The sequence below is a fragment of the Convolutriloba macropyga genome, chromosome 14, assembly GCF_964194025.1.
Source record: "Convolutriloba macropyga chromosome 14, txConMacr16.3, whole genome shotgun sequence".
Classification (NCBI taxonomy): Eukaryota; Metazoa; Xenacoelomorpha; order Acoela; family Convolutidae; genus Convolutriloba; species Convolutriloba macropyga.
Genome location: NC_134481.1, coordinates 47,724,643 through 47,751,239, shown reverse-complemented (window position 1 = coordinate 47,751,239; position 26,597 = coordinate 47,724,643). Strand labels below are relative to the sequence as shown.

General features: G+C 35.7%; 2 protein-coding genes across 3 annotated transcripts in view; one reads left to right on the top strand and one right to left on the bottom strand.

Annotated features, from left to right (window-relative positions):
* LOC142352794 (translocon-associated protein subunit delta-like) overlaps positions 1-12,266 on the top strand; it is a 576,117-nt gene extending 563,851 nt beyond the window's left edge. For both annotated transcript variants that reach the window (XM_075404906.1, XM_075404905.1), the window contains 2 exons: positions 3,181-3,252; positions 11,040-12,266. In XM_075404906.1, the coding sequence (XP_075261021.1) occupies positions 3,181-3,252; positions 11,040-11,144 (177 nt within the window). In that variant the 3' untranslated portion in view covers positions 11,145-12,266. The remainder of the gene's footprint in view (positions 1-3,180; positions 3,253-11,039) is intronic.
* Positions 12,267-15,088: 2,822 nt separating this feature from the next.
* Positions 15,089-26,581, bottom strand: LOC142352957 (uncharacterized). The gene is made up of 4 exons (XM_075405115.1): positions 25,416-26,581; positions 18,257-18,457; positions 17,500-17,684; positions 15,089-15,509 (listed from the first exon to the last, which is right to left on the bottom strand). Exons 1-4 carry the CDS (start codon positions 26,259-26,261, stop codon positions 15,089-15,091), a joined length of 1,653 nt encoding a protein of 550 aa, XP_075261230.1. The 5' UTR covers positions 26,262-26,581.
* Between the last annotated feature and the right edge of the window lie 16 nt (positions 26,582-26,597).

Here is a 26,597-nt window from a genome sequence, read left to right as displayed (position 1 = left end):
CTATGAAGGAATAAGTGAACTTAATTTAGGTTTTCAATTGATCTGTAATGGTGTTTTGATATTTTTTTTTTCACGAATATTTTTAATGAGGTTTTCTATTTTTGCTGTTTTGTTGCTTTCTCACCGATGAATGTACCTATGAAAGTAACCGGCGGCTTCCTGAAACATTAATAAACTTTGTGAATGGTTTTAGACGTTAATGTGCAACATTACTTAGTTTTCGATTAAATTATCTGCGGATTCTTGAGTTATAGCCGTATTTGGTTTTTGGTCTCATCGCAATGGTATCATCGTCCATCCAATGAGGCATAATTGGATCTTTTCCGTTTGTGAACCCCAGTACGTTATGCACCTGCCAGTTACAGAGCCATTACGTAGTAACTCATTGTGTAAAAATTTGGCACGTGCGTATGGGGAGCGAATAATATGCACCCACTAAGCTGGGGTTGGCATAAACGGAAAAGATCCCATAATTTAATCAATTTAATGTTGCCAGCGTCAGCTTGTATATGTGGTTTTCAACTGTTTTTTTGAGGTTTTGAATCTTGCTTTCATATCTCTTGTTTCTGCTTTCGTTCGATGGAAGTTAAAATATGGCTAAGTTCTTCATAATTGGTTACGTGTTTTAATGACTTTTATTTTTAACGGTTTTTTGTCTGACCGTTTTTTTGATCCTCAAAAACGATATAAACAGGTAAAGCTCGGAGGGCATTAAGTGACTGAGCAGCTCTGTTAGAGACTTATGCCCTATTAGTCTCTTTAGGTATGAGATTCACAGAAACTGTCAAAACTGAGGTGACAATTTTATGGTGTGAAGAGATTCTTAATCTCAAAAATTTGTTAGCTCCTGTTACCCCCCCCCCCACTGTTACCCAGACACATCCCCAATACACCCCCGTCACCCTAGTCTTTTTGGCGATTTGGACCCCCTTTCGTCCAGCCATCTCAAACTCTACCCCATCCCCCATCGCTTGAACACTCCCCCCTCTAATGCTAGCATCTAAGCCTCGGCTGGCTACAACCAAAGCCAACCGGTCGTTTAGAGAGCAATTTGCCCGACGTTAGTTGGCCATGTTCTTTTCTGTTTTAAGATTTTTAGCGCCCTGGAATCTTAAGAACTTTTTTAAAAATGAGTATGATTCAGAGTTTTCCTTACTTTTTGAGCGGAATTTTTGAACTTTCTGTGCAAGGCATAGATTTAAGTGAGCCTTCTTTTTTATGCGTTCTTTATTTCGCAGATTTTTCCTTAGCCGGTAATTTGTTATTGCAGGGACGCCTCATATTGTGATATTTCAAACAAGGAGAATGGAAGCGTTTTGAAAGGGGAGATCTGATTAATGGATCGAGATGATAATATGGATGTTTTGATATTTTTTCAAATTGGCCGTATTTTTTACCCATTATCAAATAGTAAGATCGCAATGCTGCTCTTTTTACGGCACCGTGATTTATAGTTAGGGAGTCCTAAGGCCAAGCAATTTTCTATGATTGCTTCGCGCTTCCGGTGGTTTCAAAACAACAAAAATTCCTAACATGAGTTTATATTAGTTTTTGGCGGAGTTGCTCGATTGTCTCCACTTTTGTTGCGTGGAGGCTGTTTCGATCAATTCAACTTTTCCTACCAGTAAATTGTTTGTGCCGTTTTCAAAGTGAACTGTAATGTTCGAAAATCGTCTCCTTTTTACCTTGTTGCGAGTGAAATGAAGTTTTGTGTCGATTTAGTTGCTCAGTGTTTTTACCGGGTTTTGGCAAATCTTTATAGAAATCTTGTTGTCCTCTCCAATTAATAGTTGAGTGACCGTTGTATGACGTGTTGTTGCTACAGTGATCTCTCTCTTCGTCCTCTGGTGAAAAATAAGCTGACTTCTTTTTGACAAATAAGTTGACTTCTTTTAGCACAGCTGAGTCTTCGTGAATTCAATCTTTCTGAAGTTTTTCACTTGCCAATTTTTCGTCTGACCAATTGGACTTTTCGTCCTCAAAATTTGGATAGACAGGTAACGCTTGGAGGGCATTAGATTCTCTTAGAGCCTGGCGCCTAAACGGTCTCTTAAGAATGCAATTCAGCCAAAACTGTTTTGAGACAATATCATGATGTGAGGGTCGGTTCTTAATGCTGAAAGTTTGTCAGTCACACCCCCTCCCTCTACCTACCGTTTTAAACACCTCTCGTCTCCAGCCCTTCCAATCCTACCCCCACCCGCAATTGCTTGATCCCCCTGTACTCCGCTCACCCCCCCCCCCCCCCCCACGGGCGGTTGTAAAAGTCAGTCAATCAGTTTTTCTAATTGCGGCAAATTCCAGCAATTTTTTTTCTAGACGTTTTATCCTTCATTTTTCTTTTTTCTTCAATCCAATTGTGAAACTTTTTTTCATTGAAAAGGTATTTCAAAAACGTATTGGAAAGGTATTTCACTTTTAGAGAAATGGAAAGTTTGGGATCTTGTATTATTATCGGAAATATGAGCATAAATCTAAAAACTGTCAATAATTTATCGCCCTACTTGTTGAATTATAAGGTTACATCAAATCACTGCTGCATTTAAATAGCGTACTGTTGCATTTAAATCGCTAACCAAATCAATTTAATATGGAAGAACACTCCATTTTTTGCTTTTTCAAAACTCATTGTTTTAAATGCAGGTATTTTGGCAGTAAAATCAAAATAAGCGGTTTTGCGATTGTGAATTTATGGGATACCATATGTTCGCCGTTCAAATATCGATTATCACCGTTTCCGTAGTAAAACAGCGAAAATTTACAATTTTTAATGTTTCCATTTGTTTTTAACTAAGTAAAAATTTTTGCCCTGTGTACTCATATATCGAAATTGTTATGTTTTGTTAAAGTATTGGTTATAGCCGTTGCTGAGGTTAAAAAATGGCAATTAACTTTAATATTTCAATTTTTGAAAATTCTCTGGTAGAAAAATTGTTCACTTTCGTAGTGAGTTTCAGAAAGGGTTGGAACTTGATATTTTGAATATTTTATGCCCGTGCTCATCAAGGTTTTGTATCGATGGTGTGGTTGACATTAGAGGCTACACTCTCAAATGTTCTCGAGTCAATTTAGTTGAGCGCTGGTGCTGAATTTAGCTTATGTTTTGTGACAGAGCTGTCTGAGCTTGCAGCTGAAATACTTGCGGGTGTTCGTTTCATGATTACTATGTTGTTATTTTAGGCTCAAGCCTCGGGTAAGACGACTGCAGATGCCAATGTGAAGCCAACTTTTACCATCCCAGTTGATTATCAGGTACGCAGTTACATTTGTGTGTGTAAAATAGCTTTTCTTAGCATGTATGAACAAATTAATTCATGTTTTTGCTCTAACGAAATAAGAGGTGGGACAGTTCCGATGGTCTATTAATCGCTGCGATAGCGATAGCTGAGCGGAGCTATTATTCGCTATTTCAGCACCCGAAATGATTTGGCTTGCATTGAGAGCGTTTTTGTTAATAGCTGCGATAGCTGATCGGAACTATGGTTGACTTTCTCTTGGTTTATTCTTCGTCAACATTTTTGTTTTGTTCATATGATGTCAAGCTCACTTCAAATTAGGTTTTTTATGTTCGTTCATGCAATTTTCTGACTGAATAGCTAGCACGACGTTATTAATTGCTCTCAAACGAAGTTTGTAGCAATTATATTAGTCCTGTCGGTCTTTTTTTAATGCGATTTTTCGCTTGACCAATTTTTCGTCTGACGCTTTTGACTTTTCGTCCTCAAAAACGGGATAAACAGGTAGCGCCCAGCGGGCATTATGTGCTCTTAGAGCCTTTCAGGTCTGTTTCAGCTCAAACTGTCTTGGAGACTTATACTTATGGTGTGAGGGGCGGTTCTTAGAGGTTGACACCCCCCCCTTTGTTGACCCCCCACCCCCACTATTGGCTCCACCCCCCCCCCCTCAGCCCCTCCACCCACTGCTGCCCCAATCACCCCCCCCCCCCCCCGTGGCTAGCTACTGACCAAGCCAACCGCTCGCCGGTCGTTTGAGAGCAATTCGCCCGACGTTAGTCGGTTATGTTTAAGTTTTTACGTCACGCGTCACTAACCCCAAAATTATTTCTCCCCTCTCAAATTAATTTTTACTTACTTTAATTGGAAGAGTTGAGATCCATTGAGTATATATTAATTTATTTGGAGAATTTTTGGGGGCAGAGTCTCAACGAATTGAATAATCACAATTTTTATGAAAACTTTCTTTTTCAACATTTTTTTAGGTCTCAGTCTTCGTTTGTCTTTGAGAAAAAATCTTTAAAGTTTTGTCAATACTTTTGAGTCGCGATTTTAGTCATGCTGGATTAGAAAAAAACGAAACGAGTGGTTTTCTGACATGGGTGCTTCTGTGATGTGAGTGGTCTTGTGACAAAATTTTTGATTTTAAATAAAGTTCTTTCTTATGAGACATTTTTTTCTGTTTTTTTCCTCCACTGGTTCGTGTGAGCGCAGTTGAGGAGTAATTAATTGCTCTCAAACGAAGTTTGTAGCAATTATATTAGTCCTGTCGGTCTTTTTTATGCGATTTTTCGCTTGACCGATTTTTCGTCTGACGCTTTTGACTTTTCGTTCTCAAAAACGGGATAAACAGGTAGCGCCCAGCGGGCATTAAGTGCTCTTAGAGCCTTTCAGCACTGTTTCAGCTCAAATTTTTTTAGAGAATTATACTTATGGTGTGAAGGGCGGTTCTTAGTGGTCGAAGACACCCCAATTGTTGACCCCCCCCCCCCACTATTGCCCCTACCCCCCCTTGTGGTGTTGACCCACCACCCCACTGTTTCTCCCATTACCCCCTCCCCATCAACCTCAGGTGCAAACAACCGATCGCTCGAACTGACAACCGATCGCTAAAAACACGCAATTTTATACTAATTTTCACAATTTTTTTCAAGCTTTTTGAAAATTTTTGCCATTTTTTGAGTTTTTCAGCCCTAGGTGTCAAGGAACATCCTCTTGTGTTTTATAATAGGTTACTGCATAGTTTCTAGTGGTAGTGGAATGGTTTCAGCATTTTAACATCGCGAATTTTATCATTTTTTTTAAAATTTTTTTTGAAATTTTTTCAATTTTGACAATGTCATTATTAAGGTTTTTCAGCCTAACAAAAATTCTCCACTAGGTTTTGACAATAAGTTATTGGAAAATGTTTTATGGCCATGGATGAGGTTTCAACTTTCATTATCACCAATTTGTACAACCAAGAGTTTTTAATTTTTAATTTTTTCTTAGGTTTTTCCAGCCTTAAGAGCCACATAACCTCCTCTAGGGTTTTATTGTAGGCTACTGCATAGCTTCGAGATGTAATGGAGTGTTCTTCAAGATTTTGATTTCAGCAATTTTTAAAAATTATTTGCAATTTCAAGTTTTTTGAATCTTTTTGAATTTTTAATCATTTTTTCCGGCACCAGGATCCTAGGGACCTCCCCCAAGGTTTGATGATAAACTGTAGCATAGTTCTTGGAGTTAATGGAATGGTTATCAATATTCTAATAACTCCAGCTTTAGCAATCTTTTGATAAATTTTGATTTTATTTTTTTCAAATTTTCGGAAAATTCTTATCTTGTTCTAATTTAAAGGATCTTTATGAGCCATTAAATGTATATAAAGCTTGAAATAGGGATTTTGGATAGTTTCGTGTGATGATTAAATGGATTTGGAGATTTTAATATCTTGAATTTTAGCAAGATTTTGTTAAAATTTTCTATTGTTTTCAAAATTTTTGAGTATTTTTGTACAGTTAAACGATCATTACTGGCCGACGAAACTTTTCAAGTCTTACAGATGTGTTACTTGACTTAACTCCAGAGACAAAAATTAGTTTTGAAAATTTTCACTGCAAAATCTGGAAACTTTTCTAATAAATTTTGCAATATTTTGCAATATTTTGCTAATTTTTAAAATTCATTTTTTTATTCGATTTATTTACTAACAAGGCTAGAAAACTAAAAGTTGCAGAGTCGAATCAAGCTAAAGCTAGCCCAATTATACCGTGGCTTGCGTTTGACAAAGTCAAACGCTCGCCGGTTGTTTGAGAGCAATTTGCTCGGTTATGTTCTATGTTTTGTGGTGAGCATAGTTGTAATCAATTGAAGCCCTCAATGCGCAGCTACTTTTTTTATTTCATGCTGCCTCTTCAAAAATATTGGTAATTTTTGAGTTGTCCCCGATTTTGTTTTTCGCCTTGTCTTACTCTTGTTCATCTTGATGACTATTTTTACTTTTAATGACGCCTTTGCAGACCTCCCTATTGTCGATCGCTTTTATTTTTCAATATGGTTGACCTCCCTCCCGCAGTGTCCCCACCCCCAACACTCCGCACTCCCTCCTTCTCCACCTGTTGATTTGATTTCCCCTCTCAACAATTTTTCTCTTTTTTTTCCGTGGGGATTCGTATGCCTCGTGGACTAAGGAAAGAAATTTCTGCAAAACTCGGCTTAGAAATTTTTGCAAGTTAGAAATTAAACTCATTTCCCGGCGGAATTCAGGATTTGTATTGCTGTTTTAATTTTGTGAAGACTTGTTTTACGTCCTAATTACTTCACGATAATTTCAAATCAGTTTTTGCTCCTTATTTCATGCTTTTTAACTTAATTGCATGTGTGACTGTTTTTACTTTTATTGGAGTAAATGGTTAATAGCTGGGATAGCGAGCTATTTTCGGCATTTTCTTGCTTTATTGATTTGGTAAAGCTTTGTTACAATTGTCTGGCGTCACGCTCGGTTGGAATCTGATTTTGTTTTAAATTCTTGCAATCTTGATTGATTTGCGCGCTTGACGTCATTTCTCACTCTTAGCGGAGCAAGTTTTTCGTCATTCGCGTGATTGTTGTTGTACTCGTGTGTGACTTACAGCTCTCTTGAAATTGACTTTCATCCTCGATTTGAGAGCATCTAACGAAGCAGTAATAAGTCTTAATGGATTCCTAATATATAGCATCTCAGCAATCATTAAAAATAAGAGAATTTTCTTCTGTCTGTTCTTTCTCATCGTTCTTTTTTTGGGTCTAACTAATATTTTTTGAAACTACTGATTTAAGAGTTATTGTGGCTATATTCTGGCAATATGCTAGCTATATTTTCTCCATTTGCGTTAATAATTTTTTGGTCTCATGTAACTTATCTCTCTCTCTAATTGACGTTCCCTCCTTTTCTTAAATTGATTTTTGCTAACTTAATTAGAGGACTTGGCAGTTAATTAAGGGCCTCTTAATCTAATCAAAGGTTTATTGATTGCAGATTCAAAGTACTGAAATCTAAATCAATGAGATCGCGTTATTCGGTAAAATTTTAAAAGCAGTTATGTGACTGGCAACTACCAGTCACATAACTGCTATTTTCATTGTACTTAAATTGTTTTGGTAGCATAGAGAAATGAACTTTTTATGAAATTAATTCAAGATTATAAATTTATTTAGTTGAGAATAGATTAAATCAATTGTTTGACATGCTTCCCTCAGATTTTTTTGGCTCTTCGTTTGAAGAAATTTCAATTCATTGTCGTTTTCTTAATCCTATTCGCATTCATTTCTATTCAAATCTCTATTTAACATTGGGCTATACTGCTGATCCCATTCAGTCAGGAGAGGAACTGTAGGCTCGACTTTTTTTGTTTTTGTTCGGTCAATTTGGGTCGATCGATATATTTATACTAGAGAGCTCTGAGTTGTAAGAAAGCCCGTCAAGCTCAGAAAGTAAAATAGGTTTCAACATTGATGTGGCACCTTAGATTCGGTTGGTAATTTGCGTTTTTATTTAATTTTGGGAGAAACAGGTGTATTTTCAGCTGCAAAATGACATCAAAATAGTTCGCACTTGAAAATTTTTTACAAAACTCATCTTTTCACTAGCTTTTCCTTCTTTCAATCCCAATCTTGGTAACGGGAATCAACGGCGGCTATTTTTCGGCAATCTGTCGGGTATGTTTTGTTTTTTTTTTGTTATTGGATGTCAATGAGTGTCGATTCGGAATACGAGTTTTTTCGTAATTGTTGGTTTTTGGTTGTCTATAAAATAGTTTTCAACATCCATGTGGCACCTTAAGTTCTGTTGGTATTTTGCGTTTTTGAACATCTTGAGGTGCTGTTTGAATCTTGCCTTCATTTGTTGTTATGCATATGCCCTTTTTGCGACTGTGATAAGTTAAATTAGGAAACTATATTCGTCGGTTCCTTACATGAATTGGTATTGAGTTTTACTGAGTTGTACTTTTGTTTAAATGTTCTATTAAGTTTCGCACCATTTTTTAAAGTTTTTTTTTAATTTGCCAAATTTCCTCATATTGTCATTACCGTGGCCTCATTTCACATTGTTTTTGAATGAAGGTATTGTTTGATTTTTTTCCACCTCGCGTATTGGAATTTTGTTAACAGGAATTAATTGGATGATTTTTCGCGTATGTAGGGTTGTATTCTTTGTTGACAAGACTGTTGTGTCCCTAATTTTTTTGTTATTGAGTCATCAGTTTCTCACTGTTGTTGCCTTAAATTTTTTTGTTAGTCGAGTCATTAGTTTCAGTTTTTGGTTTGTAATTCGAGACCTTGGTGTTTTTTATATTTGTACAAAATTATATCAGCTTGCTCGGGAGCTCTTTTGTCACCCGTCTCTGAACAGAAAAGTTTACTACCCGACAATAACTCCAGACCGGGCGATATATTCTTACCTGTATGGAGTAATGGTCTACCAGCAGCTTTAGACGTTACCGTCACGTCTCCCTTGCAGTCAAGCCTCATTATAAATGCGTCGGAGAAGAGTGGTTTCGCTCTGTCAGCTGCTGAGGACAGGAAGTACGAACAGTACGCCCAGAATTGTAGTGAAGTCGGAATTCAATGCATTCCTTTGGCTTTCGAAACGTTTGGAAGATTTTCAGAGACAGTTCGTAAGACCCTCAAACGAATCGCTACTCTGGCTGATAACAGAAATTTGCAGCCGGCGGGGTTGTCGGTAGCCTTCAGTAGGTTATCTCAATCAGTCTCTGTTACAGCAATTCGGGGGTCTGCAATCATGCTCCTTGCAAGGGATGCGAGATTATAGACACATATGAAACGGGAGCAGACCTTTGAATCCTTGTTGCAGAAGTTAAGAGGCGAGTCGGCATTGAATAGTGTGTCATCCATGAGCGGGGACAATCTATAGTGATAAGTTTTGGACTCACCCAATGAGCGGGGAGCCCAAATTTAATTAATTATCATACTAGTTGTACCTCAGTGGCGGGTGAAATGTGATTGTCCAGAACAGGAAGTTCTACCTCGAACAATTTTCCAAAAAGGAAACTATTTTGATTGCATGATTGATTGCATGGGTTGAACTGATAACAATGATCGTTGATCGTTTATGAACCAAGATTTTCTAATTTCGTGAATTAATTAAATTTGTATATACGTCGTCTTCCTAGATTTTGTTACAATCATTTAATGAGGCTGCAAGTAATCCAAGAGCCACTTTTTTGTGGTGACCTCTCAGCAGCATCATGTTTGGGCGTGGAGTCAATTGTTACTGTTTTATTTGAATATTTTGTTGAATTGTGTACTATAAGGTGTGATTGAGCATGCATGAATAACCTCACTCAGTAAAACCTCACTTATTGAATCGAAAAAGAGAATGTAACTTTGTTGAATTCTATTTTAGTTTATTAATGACCACACATAATTGGTTCCGTTTTTGTCGTTTTCATTGTTTTCTTTTTCAATTTTTTTGACGTAATGTCTGTGTTATGTTATTGCGTATTTTGCAATTCATCATGTTGTGAATTTTTAAAATAATTTTAACGGCCCCCTTTTCGATGAAATTTCTTTTTCAGGTTTTTTCTAATTTTTCAGGATTTTAGCGTCAACTGGGTAGTAGCGTCACTTGCTTTGTTTATAATCAAAGGCTGCGATTATAGTAAAAGCGTTGGTGGTCATGACATTATGCAATTATTTTGTGGGTTGATTTGGATAGAATTTGAATTCTGAATTTCATTTTTTGTTCATCAAAATTTATCAAATTGTTTTTTTTTGCTTGAGAAATAATATTAGCGGGATTTTAAACCTAATGCTTTGAAATGACTGGGCTGATTAATAAATGATACAAGCTGCTTAAAGGAGGGAAGTTAAAATAAGTCAAAGGCATTTGTAAGTATAAGTGAAACAATAGAGTTCTCTTGTGGTGGAACCAGTCTGCGATTTCAGTTAAGTTATTTCTAGCTCATCAGACGTTCTTGAAATAATGGTAAAAATGAAAAGTGGTGAACATTTGGCTAGAAATAAATATTAAAGTATTTTTAAACACTTTTCTCTCATATGGTGCAGAGAGAACCATAGATTCTATTTGCTGGTATGACCTAGTGTGAGCTAACGTAATAAATTTTAGTGAGTGCTCGGTTGCTTTTCAAATTGGTAGAATATCCCAATTTACTCAAGATAACCTAGTCAAATTTATGAACTTCCTAGAGCTTCCTATGAAATGAACGATTATGCTGCAAATTCTGAAGCATATGGGTTGAAGAATATCGAGCTCTTGCTTCAATTCTTTTTTGTTCGCGTGTGGCAATTTGACTTCGATTGTTATTTTTTCAAGTCTTTATCGATTTTTTCTGATCGGTTTTTGTAATCCAAATTGTTGTGATTTTTTTATGTCTAGTTCTATGTTTAGTCAATGAAAAATGATTGAACTCAGTGTAGGTCAAAACTTGTCCTGATATGTTTTAAGTTTCTTCGTCTGACACTCTTTTCGTTTCACCTTTGTTCACACAGCAAAGCTTAAAATGTCAAGTTCGGAATGACTTCTTCCTCTCAGTAACGGCCTCTGCTCGCATAACGTCATTTATCAGTTTAGGAAATGTTGTTAGGTGATTTGCGTGATAATTCGTGACTTAGTCACTTTTGCACTTTGAAAGTTTTGTGCATCGTTTTAAAGATTTCAAGAAAAGTGGGCTACTTTTTTGCAATATCTTATTTTATTGCGTTGACCTTGGGATTAACGCTTTCGTTTCAAGATTTAATGATATTAGAACTTTAACGAGCACAATCTTACATCTACATTTTGATTTCGAAATGTGCTTTTAGGGACCAAACAAGGGCCTTATCATTCCGACAGAGTTCCTGGCACTGGGTGGAGGCATCACTTTCAGTCTACTCGCTTTCCACGCCAGATCTCAGATCTCCAACTGAACTGTCATGCGACACATTCAACGTTCAGTTAGGAGATGTTGCAGCTAGCATAGCCACTCGTAGATAATGGAACTGTTTACTTTTCCCACTTGGTCAAATAAGAAATTAATTTAGCGTTCTGAATTGAGAACGCAGATAGTTCGATCGTGTTTAATGTGCAATCCTTAATTGAAATTCGAACTAGAAATTTATGTTTTATTGCTAATAAAATGGGCTGTAGAGCAAAATTTTGCCTTTGTTTTTGTCACTTTTAAGGAATTTTGGCTCAGGTTGCCAGTCTTATAGCAACAACAGATGTGGCCTAAGTTTACAGAGCACGTGCCATTACATTGTAACTTACGGCTCGTAAAAATACGGCACGTGAGCTTGGGTGCAAATAATATGAACCCACGGACCAAGGGGGTGCAAATTGAAAAGATGCCATGTGTGAAAGAGGAAACAAATGATGTCTACTGTTTCTTGTTAAGCCTTGACCTTAGTTCATTTCGACGTGATTTTTGAGATTGTTCATATCTTGTGGTGAAAGTATGTCCTATATGTATATTTATACACTAAATAATATAATTGTGGTTTCGGGTGCTATATTTTTCAACTGTTACAAAAAATCACTGAGTAAGAACATTTCTACAGAGCAGTAAATCTGAAATTTGATAACTTGGATTAACAAACTGAAGTTACTCTAACACAATTGCTATTTGAGCTTTGAGAGCGTATTCGTGACTTGATGTTTTCTTAGCCGTAATTTTCCCTGGTTATAAACACAATTAAGAGCTTTAACTTGACAGTGTTCGTTAATCTGATGTGATAAGTTTGAGTTCGAATGAGATATTACTACTTGTACTTATATGACCTTAAAACGTGACATTGGAAAACAATTGCGTTGACCTTATAATCCGTGTAATCCTCTTACGAATGAGTGGTTTGACCTTCGAATGTGCTTCAGTATAATTGGTTCGACTATTTTGGAGGTTAATTAAGTTTCGTGGGGTTGTATTTGAACCTACAGCTCTAATTAAATCGATGTTATTGGCCGTTAGGTAACTTGGCCATGTTAGTTTTGGGCTATTGAGTAAACTGTGTATTATATGTGCTTATATGTTTGAATTTATGCCGTTTAAACGTTTCAATTTTGGATTTAAGTGATCGTATTAGATCTTGCTCCAGACCGTGCGCTACAATGGTAAGATGTTTCCTATGTTTAATTCTTGGTTTATAAAGTTATGTATTTTGAATTTGAGATGTGAGAATTGATATCTAATTGTGCAAAATTTCAAGAAACTTTCCGAAAAAGCATTGATAGGCGTGCGATCAATTGTTCTCAAACAGAGTTTTAAGGAATTTTTGTAGTGTTTTTTTTGTTTTTAAGATAAATTTTTAGTTATCTGGCTCGTTCGTTTGATATCAGCCGGCTGTTCGTTGTGTTCAAAGGAAAAAGTACTATTTTCATTGTTTTCTTGATTAGATTTATTTTGGATAAATATAATTCACAGCAAAAACTGTAGGGGCTCGTGGGATGCCTAGTGGGCAGAGGGAAAAACTTCCCCGCTCAAGGAGCTTTTGAGGTTCCAAATTTGCTAATATTTTTCTTAGTCTTAACTATATAATATGAATCAATTGGGCTTCTTATGAGTTTATTTTGGTTAGAAACCACTAGTTGTCATTTTTATTAGTGCGATATTTTGTGCAACTCAATTTTCTCTTAATATAATAGGTTCATATATAGTAAGTTCTTCATATAGTAAGTTTGTCTAACTTTGTGATATTTGGAACGTTTAATGCCTTTAAAAATAAAAGTAGCAATAAATAGACTGCAGTTCTTTTGTATAAGTCGTTCTGTCTGCTTAAGTGTTGACCAATTTCTTTTGATTAAATGCTCTCGAACGATGCTTGAATCAATGACTGTAAACGTGTGTCTTTTTATGCAAATTTTACTCTTGACGCGTTTTCGCTTTCGTTCTAGAATGTTCCTTGACTTCTTGAATGACTTTTTCACACTGTAGTTCTTCGTTTTTGAGAGATCTAACTTGCTCTTATTCTGAAATAAAATTCTTTGCTTAAAGGGATTGCTAGGTAACAAAAGTCAAAGCCGTTATAGCTGAGTGGTTAAGATGTCAGGTTGTCAACCTGGAGGACCGGTTTGGAACCCCTGGGGTATTTTTTTGCACGTATTAAACGTTTCTAAGCTACGCCCCCTATAAATTAAATTGCCATTGTCTGTCATTTGAGAGCAATTAATCTGACGGTAGTCTTTATGTCTATGTTTTGCGTTCTTAACTTTTTAGCTGAATTTTTTGTTATAAATCGCTCCCACTTATAACTTTTATACATTTTTTGCACTAGCTAGTTGTTGGCTACAACAGCTGTGGCGAAGAAATAACATTGCGTTCGTAACGGAGAGCTGCTGACATTTTGATTCTAGCTAATAATTTTTTTAAAGCAATTATTTTGGTTTTGATTAGCCAGAATGTAAAGTTCTTATTATACTCGAATGTGTAATACTAGCACTCTTGATCTACATGCACAATTGATTTTTGGTTATGCGGTTACATTCCGAACATCTATTTTAAAGTTCTCTCCTTTGTTTTTACAATTCAAGGAATGTGGATTGTTTTGGATGCTGTTTTCAAAAATTTGAAGGTAAATTTGTTTGGTGATTTTCATCATGTCGAAACGTGTAGTTGAGCGAAAGGTTTGTCAAGTAAAATGTTTTGCTTTTGCTTTAAAGCACAGTAAGTAACGTGTGTTTGGTTTAAAATTCGTTTTCTGGATAGTGTTCTGTCTGCTAGCAGCATTTTCGTTTTCCATTTCTATTCATTTCGGCGGCTAATATCTAAATTGTAGTTCGACTTGTCGGGCTTTGTTTAATTGCTCTTGAACGAAGTTCATAGCAAATATTGTAATCGTGTTGATATTGTTTATGCAAATTCTTCGCTTGACCGTTTTTGCGTTTTTCTAGAACATTCTTCGACGCCTTAACGTTTTCGTTCTTCTTTTTTGAGTGATCTCTATTGCTCTCACTCCGAAGTAAAGCTTGTTGCTGAAATAAAATCGGTTGCAGCATGGCAAAGTTAAGGGCCTGAAAGCCGACTGGGAAGTGCTTTTGTTTAGGGATATGTAGGGCCGTGGTTCGAATCTCGGCCTTGTCAACTGTTTTTCTACCCGCCTGTCGTTCGAGAGCAATTGTTCCGACTTGTCGGTTTATGTTTTTGTTTGCCGTCAAGTTTGAGTTTCTCAAATCTTTTAGTCCTCTTGGCCTGTATGGATTTTTTCGGAATGGTTTAAGTTGGTACAGCCCGGGAACATTGTGTTACTGAGGAATTCTCTAAGAGCTTTTCTAGTCTGTAAGAACGTGATTCAGCAAACTTGCTGATGAGAGATAGTTTTGTGGTGTGAATTTTTGAAGCTTTGTACACCCCGTGCCGCCCCCTCCCACTCTATATTATAGAACTAACTTGATTTTTTTGAGAAATTTACTTTTTTTTTATCCGGGTGTAATGGGTACCTTGTAATAAGGATTCCCCATTCCTGACATACGAGATATTTCTGCTTAGTTTTGGAAACGTTGATTCTCGAGATTGTTAAACAGAAGCTCCTCAGTTGCCACTTAAAAGTTTTAACAGTTGTCAACATTTTGATTGCAGTTGTGAACTAATGAAAATAATTACGTCCTTTATACTTTGATTTATTGTTTTCAGGTCTTGATTAAATTTCCTATTTTAATCTCATTTTCCTCTGCACTATTCTTTTGGCATAGTTAATTTAAGTTTTTTGGCTAAGCTTTTGAGTTTAATTTATGATATTTGAGTCTGGTGGAGTTAAAATGATTTCTTTTTCAAGAACGTAATTTGATGGAAATACGGTTTCGATATTTTCAGTTCTCTAAGTCAAGATTCAGATATTATTTCTGATTTTTATTGCATGTACTCGGGAAGAAATTATGTGCATTACATATCGACAAGAGCCATAGGCTCAATTGCGTAATTATTACGTAATTGGTGCTCTATTTGTTCTTCAGTCGAATTGAGGGTCGAGTAGTTTTGGAATCGAGTGGGTCGCTGCTTTCCCAGAAGCTGTTTCTTCTGTCCTTTTCTCGAAATGCCTCGGTGGGTTGCAATTGGAGTCTGTGGCCTGTCATTCTCGTCATTGGGTGTTTCTTGCACGTTGAATAAAATGCGCTGATCTGATTGGTCAACGAGGTGCATTCGTTCGCTCTCGTACTCCATTGAAGGGTTTCGTGAAAAGATGTTGGATGTTTGAACAGAATGGGAGCTGGCTGATAAGTAGGTGTTGTTCTGGGCGGTTGTGGTGAACAAAGTGGCAGTTGATGCTCCGAGATGAAAGTGGTCGCTTGTGCTGTCCTCTAAGCTGAAATTAAATGTGCAGGATTTTTCAAATCTGTTCAGAGAATTTAAATTTTAAAGGGAGAAATAGAAATCTATATTATGATTTTTGGCATTGGTAATTGCTCCCAAACGAAGCTTGTAGCAATTATATTAGTCCTGTTGTCTTTTTATGTGATCCGCCACACACACTTCCCCGACGTCCACCCTCCTCTAACTGTCGATTTAACCTCCCCTCCCCCCCCCCCCCCCCCCCCCAACGCTTGACCCTCCCCCACCCTCCACCCACGCACTCAGCTGACTCCAATGCTAGCATCCCTAAGCCACAGGTAGCTACTACCTATGCTAACCGCTCGCCGGTTGTTGTTTGAGAGCAATTCGCCCGATATGTTAATTTTAGTCGGTTGTTAATTTTATTTGTGGTTTGAGAATTTCTTTGTTCGAACGTTTAATTCATTTCGAATTCGTTCGAACGTCTGGCTCATTCTTTTTGGTTTAGTTTTTTGTAGCATAGATGAACTTTTGGTATTTTTAGCTAAGCGGAAAGGCAACAAAAATCCTGCATTTAACGAGCTCGTTCCACAATAAAGTTCTTGCTTGATCATCAGAAAATCGGCATGTAGATAGTCTGTATTGCTAAACTGCTGAAAACCAAAACCTCATATTTTACCAAAACTCCGAAGTTGGCTTTCATTTAATTTGATTAAGTACCGCACGCTTGTATGATTGGATGAAGTTACAAAGCGATAGCATATTATAGTTTTCGAACCAGACAAGAATACGCTCCTGTAAGTTTTTCCGCAATAAAACTTGCAAGAAATTCGCAAGTTGCGTCATGGGAGGTTGTATAATGTTGATTGAGAATATCGCGAACTCTGGCCGGATTTTGCTGTCTTATGTTGTGAATTTTGAGTTGCAAGTTTGAATTGCTAATTTTGCTTAATAACAGATGATTTTTTTAACGTTTGACATTCTGCTCGAAATCTTTTAATTTTTACCACGAAAGACTGATGATTGTAACATTTTTAATTGGACTAATTGTGCAAATGATAACCAAAATGATCAAAAGTTTTTGTAAGACTATCGTAGAGAATCACTCAAGTTGGCATAAACACGAGCAGCAGGTCACAAAAATATCTACTGTTTTTGAAATTTGTTGTAAGTAAGTGGTGTGACAACATGGTAAATGGCAAAAGAAGTGAACAGATACTGAACGCACTTAGTTTCGAGAGCAAAGTATTGCTATATTTAGCAATCTATCAGCTATCTATTATAACCATAATCAAAGTTGAAATTGTCGTTTTCTGGTACATTATTTTTTGGAAGAATGTCTCCCGGTTACGTTTTGAATTGCTCTCTAACGATGTTGAAACAATTAGAGTTGTTTCTTTTCAAAAAATTTAGCTGGGGAGTTTTTACTTTTCGAGTGGCTTTACGTTTCCGACGTTTTGCGTTTTGTTTGACCTAAATTTTTTGCACTTGGCCCCCTCCCCTAACTGGAGCAGACTACAAGACCAAGAGAATCAAGCGGCAGCCAGTCCTTCGAGAGCAATTCGACCGAAGTTAGTTTCCTATTGAGGTATAATTGAACCTATTTAATGATTTCAGTTGATAGCTAATGATTTAAATAACTTTGAAAATACTTGTATTCAAACAAATTTAAATGTTTTCATTCAGTTTGCATTTTTTTCTTTTTGGGCTACGTACTACCTGGTCTCATTAATGAGAAATTAATAAAAAAAACACTGATGAGGCATTATTAAATTTGTTTGGTGGTTTGATTTTAAAGCGATTTATTAAACGGATAGGCCAATTATTTTCGATCGATGTACGGATTTTTGAAAGTTTTTGTCTCTTCCTCATTTAGTAGACAATTAAGTCAAAAATGGGGTTGACCGGGATCCGAAAGTTATGTGCCAGCACACATTACCGCGCCTCCCTGTTACTGATTTTGTTAAAATCATTTTATGTTCATTGATTAATGTGATAAGAATGATTAGAGATTGCTTGCTAACATTGGTTGTTTTGGCTGTTGTTGTTGAACAAGTGTGTCAATGTCGTAGTCAGAGTAGTCGTAGTCCTGCACTAGACTCTGATAAACTGAGTAGTCCACTTGTGGCTCATCCCACTTCCAATCATAAGCATTGAACCTGGACACTGTTGGGTCCTCGTATTGGTAACACCTGGGTACTGGCTGCTCCTAATTAAAAAATTGCCCCATTACTAGCCCCATTAAGTAGTTCTTGCTAAAAAAAAGTCAGATCTACTTGTGCTTCCCAGCTTATAATTTACACCCCCAAGACGCGCGTGCAGTGTTTTTACGTTATTTACAATGTAATAGCGCATGTTCTGTAACTGGGGAGTGCATAACGTTCAAGGGGAGGGGGATTACAAAGGGAACAGATCCAAGAGTTTTTGCTTAAAAATACTATCACTGAGTGGATTATAAACTGGCTCACATGGTCATTTGCATTACATCCAACCTCAGTTAAATTGTCTCGAAATTTTAGAGGATATACAGGGTCATAAGACACGCTAAGAATATCTAAGCTATTCTTTTTTGAAATCGTACATTGTGTCAAAATTATTGCAACAAATTGGGGCTATTTACCTTTGCGGGGAAACCTTGTCTCAACCTAGTAGACTGAACACTAATTACCCCATCGGTTGCCTTTAATTTGCCGCGATGGGTGGAGGGGTTGAAATAGATCTCATTCATGCTTTTGGTTTTTTTGTTTATATTTGAAATTTTGTTTCCAATTTTGATGTTACCTGTGCGAGAAAGATGTCATGTTTGTTGTGTTTTCGATTGGCACGTTTCTCGTGTTTTACATATTTCCTTTCCATAGGGGACTTCGATTTTTTACCTCTAGACGCCAAATTCACATTTCTTTGTGACATCGGGTTCATTTGTGGAAACTGAGGAGATGGAGAAACGTTTTCAGCATCAGAATACCTCTCGTCGTCGTCTGCCTGCAAAAATTCGTCTAGACATCATTATTGATGACATCATTGATGCGATATTAAGAAACTTATGAACTGTTCCTTTTTATCTGCAAGTTAAGAAACAAATAATTATTTTTCGCTATGAGATTAATCTCTGTTTAAGAATATTGCTGCATCAGAGAATAATCTCGAAGAAAGGATAAATGTTTTTTAATTACTGTCTCGAAAAATACTAAAATCTGTTGTACTCATCAAAGGATCTGAATTACAAAGAGCGGTTAAAAGATCGTTTAATTATAGGCTGATGAAAAGATTTTTTACCTCATAACGTATTACAACACATCTTATTAAAAATCTGCTTTTTATTTTAGAAAATATTAGACTTTTAGTTAATTATTGATTAATAGCCACCCTCATCTTCGCAGCCGGCTATTATTGCGCTCCTATTTTTACAATTCAAAGAGTTTTTACGACTCGAAGAGGAGTATTGGAGAAGTCCTTTTTACAATTCAAAGAATTTGAATTGTATTGGGGCGCTGTCTTTTTTTTTTTTTTTTAAGATCTGTTCACACATTTTCATGATTTTTGAAGTCAAATTGGAGTAGTGATTTTGGTCACGCCGAAACAGGAAGTGGAGCGAAAAAGCGAGTGGTTTTGCGGCGTGAAATTTTTTCGCTCCAAATTTAAAGTAGAGTGAGAAAACGGTGTTTGAACAAAAATTCGCTTTCTCGCTAGTGGTTTTTTGTTCACATGCGGCAATTTCACTTTGATTTTTACTGTTTTTTCGGTTTTTTAGATCGGATTTTTTTCTAAATGGTTTTTCCAATCCATTCATAATCCGTTTTAGGTCTAGTTTTCTGTTTAGTCAATGAAAATTCTTTGAATTGTACGTCAGGACTTGTCCTGCTATGTTTTTTTTTAATCAATTTTATTGGAGTGAATTTTTAAGCGGGAAATGAAACGCGTGAAAAAATTTGGAGTGATTTGGTTGCTGAACAAAAGTGAAGAGCGGAGCAAAAAGAGAGTGGTTTTTTGTTCATGCCGCTGTTTTTGAGAGAGCGAGAAATTGATGTGTGAAAAAATTTTCTCTGAGCGCGCGAAATTTTTTTGTTCACGTGCGGCTTTTAAAAGCAGTTTTTTGCAATTTTTCTTGTTTATGAGGTCTGATTATGATATTGTATTGCATTTGGGCTCGTTCTGAAAGGAGTTGAAGGTTTCAAGTAGTTAATTGGAGTTTTATGCAAATTTGGAGGTTTTTGATCAGTTTTGCTGATTTTTCGACGAAATTTAATGTATTTTGGCCTTTTGTTTTGTTTTACTGCTTTAAGTGCAATTTGCATAGAAGCTCGTTACTCAAAGAATATCAAGGATATAAATTGATTACAATTTTGTTGGTATAAAACATTTTTTTCTGAAGAAAAATGACAGAAAAATAGAGAATTTTTTAACCCCTTTTTTAATTTTTTGGTTTTTTTCGTTTTTTTTTTCAATCGTAGACAATTTTTTTAAGCTTGTTATGACTTGTCCATTATTTCTTGAGCAATTCTTTGCTCTATTTGCTCAAAGTGATTTTATTTGGCTTTATTTTTTCTTGTAAATTTTAAAAAAAACACCTTACTTTTTCTCGTTTTTTTTGTTCAATTTGGTTTTAAATGTCGTTTCTATTCTTCCTCAACCTTTGATAGCATTTGGGGAGTTTTCTAGTGGAATTCAGTTGTTGTAGCTCTTTTGGATGTCTCTCATTTTGATTGATAATAGTTTTGAGTTCTTTTTGCTAAAGAAAATCAGAACAAATTTTGGCCACTTTTTGTCTTTTTTCTAAGTTTTTTGCCGATTTCTTCCAATTTAATGTTTTTTGTTTGTAACTTTTTCCCAATAGGGAGCATTTTTGTAGGTGTTGATTCTATGAATTTGCACTTGAAGGCTTAGCAGGGCAGTTTTCATTTAAACAAATTATACAAAACTCTAATTCGTTAAAGAGTTTTTCTTAGTCTTTTTTTAGTTTGTTGTTCAACGTTTCTCTGCAAGTACTAGGTGGGCGATTGATCAAGCCAAGTATATAACGAATTGATTTCTATGAGTTATGAATGGGAAGCTGCATGTTATCTTTTTGTAGACAATTTTGTTTTGATTTTTGGAGAATATTATTTTTTGCTTTTGTTCTTTGTCAAGTTTCCACTTCTCCAGTCTTTTATTTGTGAATTGGTTACAATGTCTGTCGATTGGTAATATGCTGGTGATGCATCTGATTAGTGAGAATAGTCAAATTTCTACTTCGATTCGTTTCCGGAATTCTTCCGGCTATGTTTTTTTTTTAAGATCTGTTCACACATTTTCATGATTTTTGAAGTCAAATTGGAGTAGTGATTTTGGTCACACCGAAACAGGAAACGGAGCGAAAAAGCGAGTGGTTTTGCGGCGTGAAATTTTTTCGCTCTAAATTTAAAGTAGAGTGAGAAAACGGTGTTTGAACAAAAATTCGGTTTCTCGGTAGTGGTTTTTTGTTCACATGCGGCAATTTCACTGATTTTTATTTTTTTTTCGATTTTTTGGATCGGATTTTTTTCTAAATGGTTTTCCCAATCCATTCACAGCTCATTCTAGGCCTAGTTTTTTGTTTGAATTAAATTTTCATTTCTCGCTAGTGGTTTTTTTGTTGACATGCGGCATTTTGACATTGATTTTCTGTTTTTTTCCTATTTTTTTATCTGATTTTTTTAAAAATGGTTTTCTCAATTCACTCATGGTCCATTCTAGTTCTAGTTTTTGTGTTTAATCAATGAAAATTCTTTGAATTGTACGTCAGGACTTGTCCTGCTATGTTTTTTTACTTCGTCGAACTTTTTTTCGCTTTACCATTTTGCTGCTTTTTCGACATTTTGCGCGAAATCTTTTTGACTTCTCTAGGCTAGTTTCACTCTTCTCTCATTCTGCTCAAAGTGCTTTTAAACTGCAGCTGATCAGCAAAGCAATTCAAAATGAAGAGAGTCAGTATAAAAGAATCAAAGTCAGAAATAGAAACGGGATAAACCCATAAAGCCCATTTTTAGATGCCCGGTACTTGAACTTCGTTCTCATAAGTTTTATTTACTATCTCTAATGCTTATTGGTATTGATACCAGACACTGTAGCCTCTCACTGAGAGACAGGAGTATGTTCAACTACGAAATGACATCAAAATAAATCGCATTTAAAAATGTTTTTGTACAAAAATCAATTTTTGTTGATATTTTCTTTTCTTTCAATCCCAATAGAGTTATGGGAATCAACGGCGGCTATTTTCCGGCAATCTGCCGGGTATGTTCTGAGTTGTTTGTCAAGATAATTATTAAAGGTTAAGAATTGAGCAATATCAGTTGTAGCTTATTTAATAGAGTTTTGAAGGTTTCTTCGTCATATTTCTTTGAAGGTCATATTTCTTCGTTTCCACTTTGAGGCCACAGTAAGTTTTCTGTTGGCACATTTGCTGTTTTTGATAGAAATTCTGTTTGAATTCTAACGGTCAAAGAATGTTTCTCTTGGATGGCAGATTTCATACTTTGAATTTCATTATTAGAAGCAACTTGATTTGATGATATCAACAAATTTTGTAGTTAATTTGTGGCAACTTTTCGTATTTCCTAACTTCTTGATAGAAGCATTGGATTGAGAATATGTCACAGCAAATTTTTACTAACAAAAAGTAACATATATTTTTTAAATAGGTCATTCAAAAAATTGTTTTCTGCCGTATTGAATGTTATTGCTTTTCAAAATTCTGCTCACTTCTTCCAGATTTTCACTTTTCGAATTTCATCCCATGTTTTATACTGTTATTGATTAGTTTTTCTTGGTGAACAGGTTGAGGTTGTTGTCCGCATTACCTACATTGTAGAACATTTGTCAGGACATCTTGTTTGAATCCTGACAAATCTTGTTTTAAAACGATCATTCTTTTGTTCTCATAATAAGTCTTCAATTTTTAAGGTGTGTTGACAGAATCAGGGAGCAAACAGCATTATTATGCATAGTTTTTGCTTTTTAAAAACGTGCGCTTTCCTTCAAAAAGACGGCATCTTTAGTATCAGTGACTTCTGGAGGCAGGTTTAACAAGTTAAGCTGAATTAAATTGTGATCTAATCAGGACTGGAAATACATGATTTTACGAAAAATTGAGTTTTTTTGTGTGTTAAGTGCTATAATATCCGGAGTGTTCAATTGTACTCCTGTCTTAGTTTGTTCTGCTGATTTTTTTTAACCTGGAGCTTGCAGGAAATCGAAAATTGAAAATGAAACTGATGTTATTAAACATTACTGCTTGATAGATAATAGTTTTTGCCAAAAAAGTCTCTCATTAACAATGAAACTCAATTGTTATGCCTGAGGAGCTGAAAATGGAAACTAAAAACCTTTATTTTGGTAAAAATAGAAGTAAGATGTGGAGAACTTTTTTGTGTGTTCCTTGTTATTGTTGCGTGGCTTCTGAATCAATGTTTCTCAAAGTTAAATTAGCGTTTCATCTTTTCTGGTAACATTGCAGAGCGCGATAATGAGTTTAGAGATCCATATCATAAACTCTAAAAAGCTTAATTTTATTAAAAATAAAATTTTTCAAATTTTTCTGTTATCTTGTAGCAAGTAGTTGTTACCTGATGGCTATAACCGGTTGGGTTTTGAATAATTTGTGACGTTTTTTTTTGTTTTTTATCCCCTTAACTTCAGTACTCCTCGAATACTGCTTTTTTCGAGTTTGTTTTAATTGTGTCTATTTTTTGTGCTATTCCTTCTGACTGATGTACTTGTAAATTATCTGTAATCACGTCAAATAATAAAAGGTTTTCAAAGGTATGAAATCCGGATTTTCAAAGCTTTAGTGCGCACTTTTTCCGAATGCAGCTTAAAAAATATTTCCTGTTTAAAACATTAAATTTCTGAAAGTTAAGCAAAGTTAAATTGAAAACTGTTTTGAGGATTCGCTTTTGACATTCTCTTGGCTTCAGCGGATGGTTTTGAAAAGGTTTCGGTGGTTTCAATATATAATAATCTAACCGAAGCCCGATGCACTAACTTTTCTGCATTTCGGCTTTAATCCTTCAACTGTTGAGCTTATTCTTCCAACCTTTTTTTCAAATTGGGGGAATTTATATCCGAGGCTGGTTTTTTTCCTCAGTCGGATTTTCAATCTTTGATTACGCATCGTAGAGATAAAATGAAAAACGTCATGTAGCTCTAATAATCCAATTTTAAGAATTCTATTTCCTCAGATTTTTGAAACAAAGGAACAATAAAATGTCGGCGGAGAGTTTGAAAAGGGAAAAAAACATGGGTCCGGTAGACAGAGAGTGACCGATTGCGTGAAAACTAATGCTAAAAACAAGCAGAGAAATTTTAAGTGAGTTATTTAAGTTTGAATGGAGTTTTGATTGTCACGAGTAATTCTTTACAGTTACAACCCTAAATTTTAACAATTAAACTGTGACCAAAAATTTTCGAAAAAACTATCCGCTTTTTATTTTTTCTAACTAGCGTTCGAATCAATTGTCTGCTTTATTGAAAAACTTTTTTTGAAAATGGAAGGCTTTGAGAAATTTTGAGTTCCAAATAGCCAAAATCAATTTTGAAAATATAAATCTAAAAGCACAAACATTCTAAATTCTTTTTTGAGTTGTTTTGAGAAAAATTCTTATTTCATAGGAACTAACCATTTCAAAAATTTCCAAACAGCAGAGACGAAAAAAGCGGTTTCATGAAGTGAACAACAGATGGATGAAAATCATTATTCGTAGTAAAAATGCAGCAGTTTATTTATTTGTATTATTCACATTGTTAGATTTTTCCAACTAATCTCCTTTAGTAGAATGCCATTGTGAATAATTAAAGAGTTAAAGAGCACACGGATCGCCAGGTTCAGAAATTTTTTCCAAATGCTCATGACCTTTTTTTCTGAAAATTATCAATTTTTTTCGCTTCTGCTTTTTTTAAATCGCTCTTTGAACTTGCCTTTTCGTGTCTGCAAGCATTTCTGTGAATGAAAACATGATATAGTTTTTTGACCGTGAAATTTTTCAATTGAAGAAAAAATTTTTTTTGAAAAGTGAACGAAGAAGCTCTTTTAATGTTTCAGTTCAAATGAAAATTAGTGAAAAGGTCGGTACATAAGTTCTGCAATTTATCTTCGGATACTTCGGGGTCGTCTAGACTCTTGCAACACGGCAAGAAAAAGAAGTTTGAAGCGAGTGTTTTGTTTAATTGATCAATTGGTTTCATCGTCGGGTCCTATTGGCATAAACTTACGAAAAAATATTGACACATCATTCAATTATCATAGCAACAAGGTGATCACAATATGTCGAGAAATACTCCTCAAATAGTTGATTAATGAAAGTTGAAGAATTTTGACATTTATTGAATGTCACTCGTTCTTTTGCAAGTTAGACACATCTAGATTGTGCTAAAACTGGCACAGAAACCTCAAAAATTTGGAGAAGTTCGCTAAAAATTGCGCGTTGAAATAAGTAGAGATTTTAATGACTAGATAAGAAGAGATTTTAATGACTATGATAGGCCAATGGTGCCCATGAAACAACCAAAATTGATTTTAAAAAGTTTTGGTAAACTTCAAAGAGGCACATTTCAAAGTTCAATAAAATAACGATTACTGATACATTTGCCTCCTAGTTTGCTAGAAAAAAAAACAAAAAGACCTAAATGAAAGGTGACGCACCTTGAATAGAGACCAATTGCCAAAAAGAAAATTTTCAAAATTTGCTCTTTTTTCGAGGGGTTTGTATTTGTGTTTATTTGTATTTCGGATGCTCCCAACCATTTTCCTGACAGAGTTTGATGTTGTTTTCGCAACCTTGAGATGTATGATGGAGCGTTGTGCTACGCATAGATTCGCACTAGCCACCTTGGTTTTTTACAGCTCAGTTCAGTTCATTGAAATTATATGGTGTGGTTTGTTTTTAGAGTCAAATACTGAATCACAAAGCTTTAGTTTACTCACAAAACTAGGAGGCGGTTTGATATTGATGACAAGATTCTTGCTCTTGGAGTTATCTTTGCGTGCGTCTCCATAACCTTTACTTTCGCCTGAATCTTCCGTATTGTGTCCGTTTTGGTATTTTGCGGCTAGCCGATGTTTGTCGGGCTGTTCAAAACTTTCTTGCGAAGCATAACCGTCGTTTTGATAGCTTTGCTGCTGTCGAATTAGTTTTTGCCTAGAATTTATCTCAAGCGTGGCTGAATGTTTTGAACTCTCGCTAGAGGTGAATGATAGACAACTTGCATATTGAGATAGTTGACTAGCTGATCTCGCTTTTCGTAGCGGGTTCTCATCGTAGAAGGTTGGAACCGAATTTCTTCGTATGCCTACAGTCGCCCTTTCTGGGTCCAATTTTGTTGCCCAGCCGTTTTGGACTTCTGCTCCGGTTTTGTCAGTCATAAGGGGAGTGTTAGACGAAGATATCCTTGAAATAGATATCTGTTGTTGTTGTTTATCTGTTGTTCTAGAGATATTTTCGAGTTTTCGTTCTCGTGAGCCATACTTGTTATGGTGCCCGTTTGATCTGCGACTATTCCGCGAGCTGTTTCGCAGAAATTGGGTGTTGTCATTGTCATCTTTGAGACTGGAGTCCTTCAAAGATTGCCGTCGAATTAGAACTCCAGTGCTGGCGTTTCGTTGACGGACTATAATCTGGCTAGTTTGGGGGTTGTGAATAACTTCAGTGTCTGAATCGTAAGATTTTTCGCCACCACAAAATAGTAAAATTTTTTTCAAAGATTTAAATTTGAATTTTTGTTTTCCCGACACTCCCTCTTCGATTTGGGGTTGGTACGAATAGCCATTCATAATTAAAACAACCGAATTTTGGGGATTATTTTTTGTCTAGATACGTTGAATTATTCCAACGCATAGCACGGTTACTGTAGTATGAATTATTATTTTCATCGTGTTTGTTTACATCGATATTGTATGTGTACAAAGCTGGCAGGCGATTAAAAATTTTGGGAGCGTTTTTGATAAATTTAGATTTGTGTAGATTTTTGTTCAAAAATTGGCGTTCAGTGGAAAAAGGCCGACTGTTGAAAAGTTTGTGTTAGCAAAAAAATTGATGAATATCGAATGTGATGTTTAATTTGCCGTTTTGAAGAGCTTCATTTTTTAGACACTCTTTTTAGACACGTT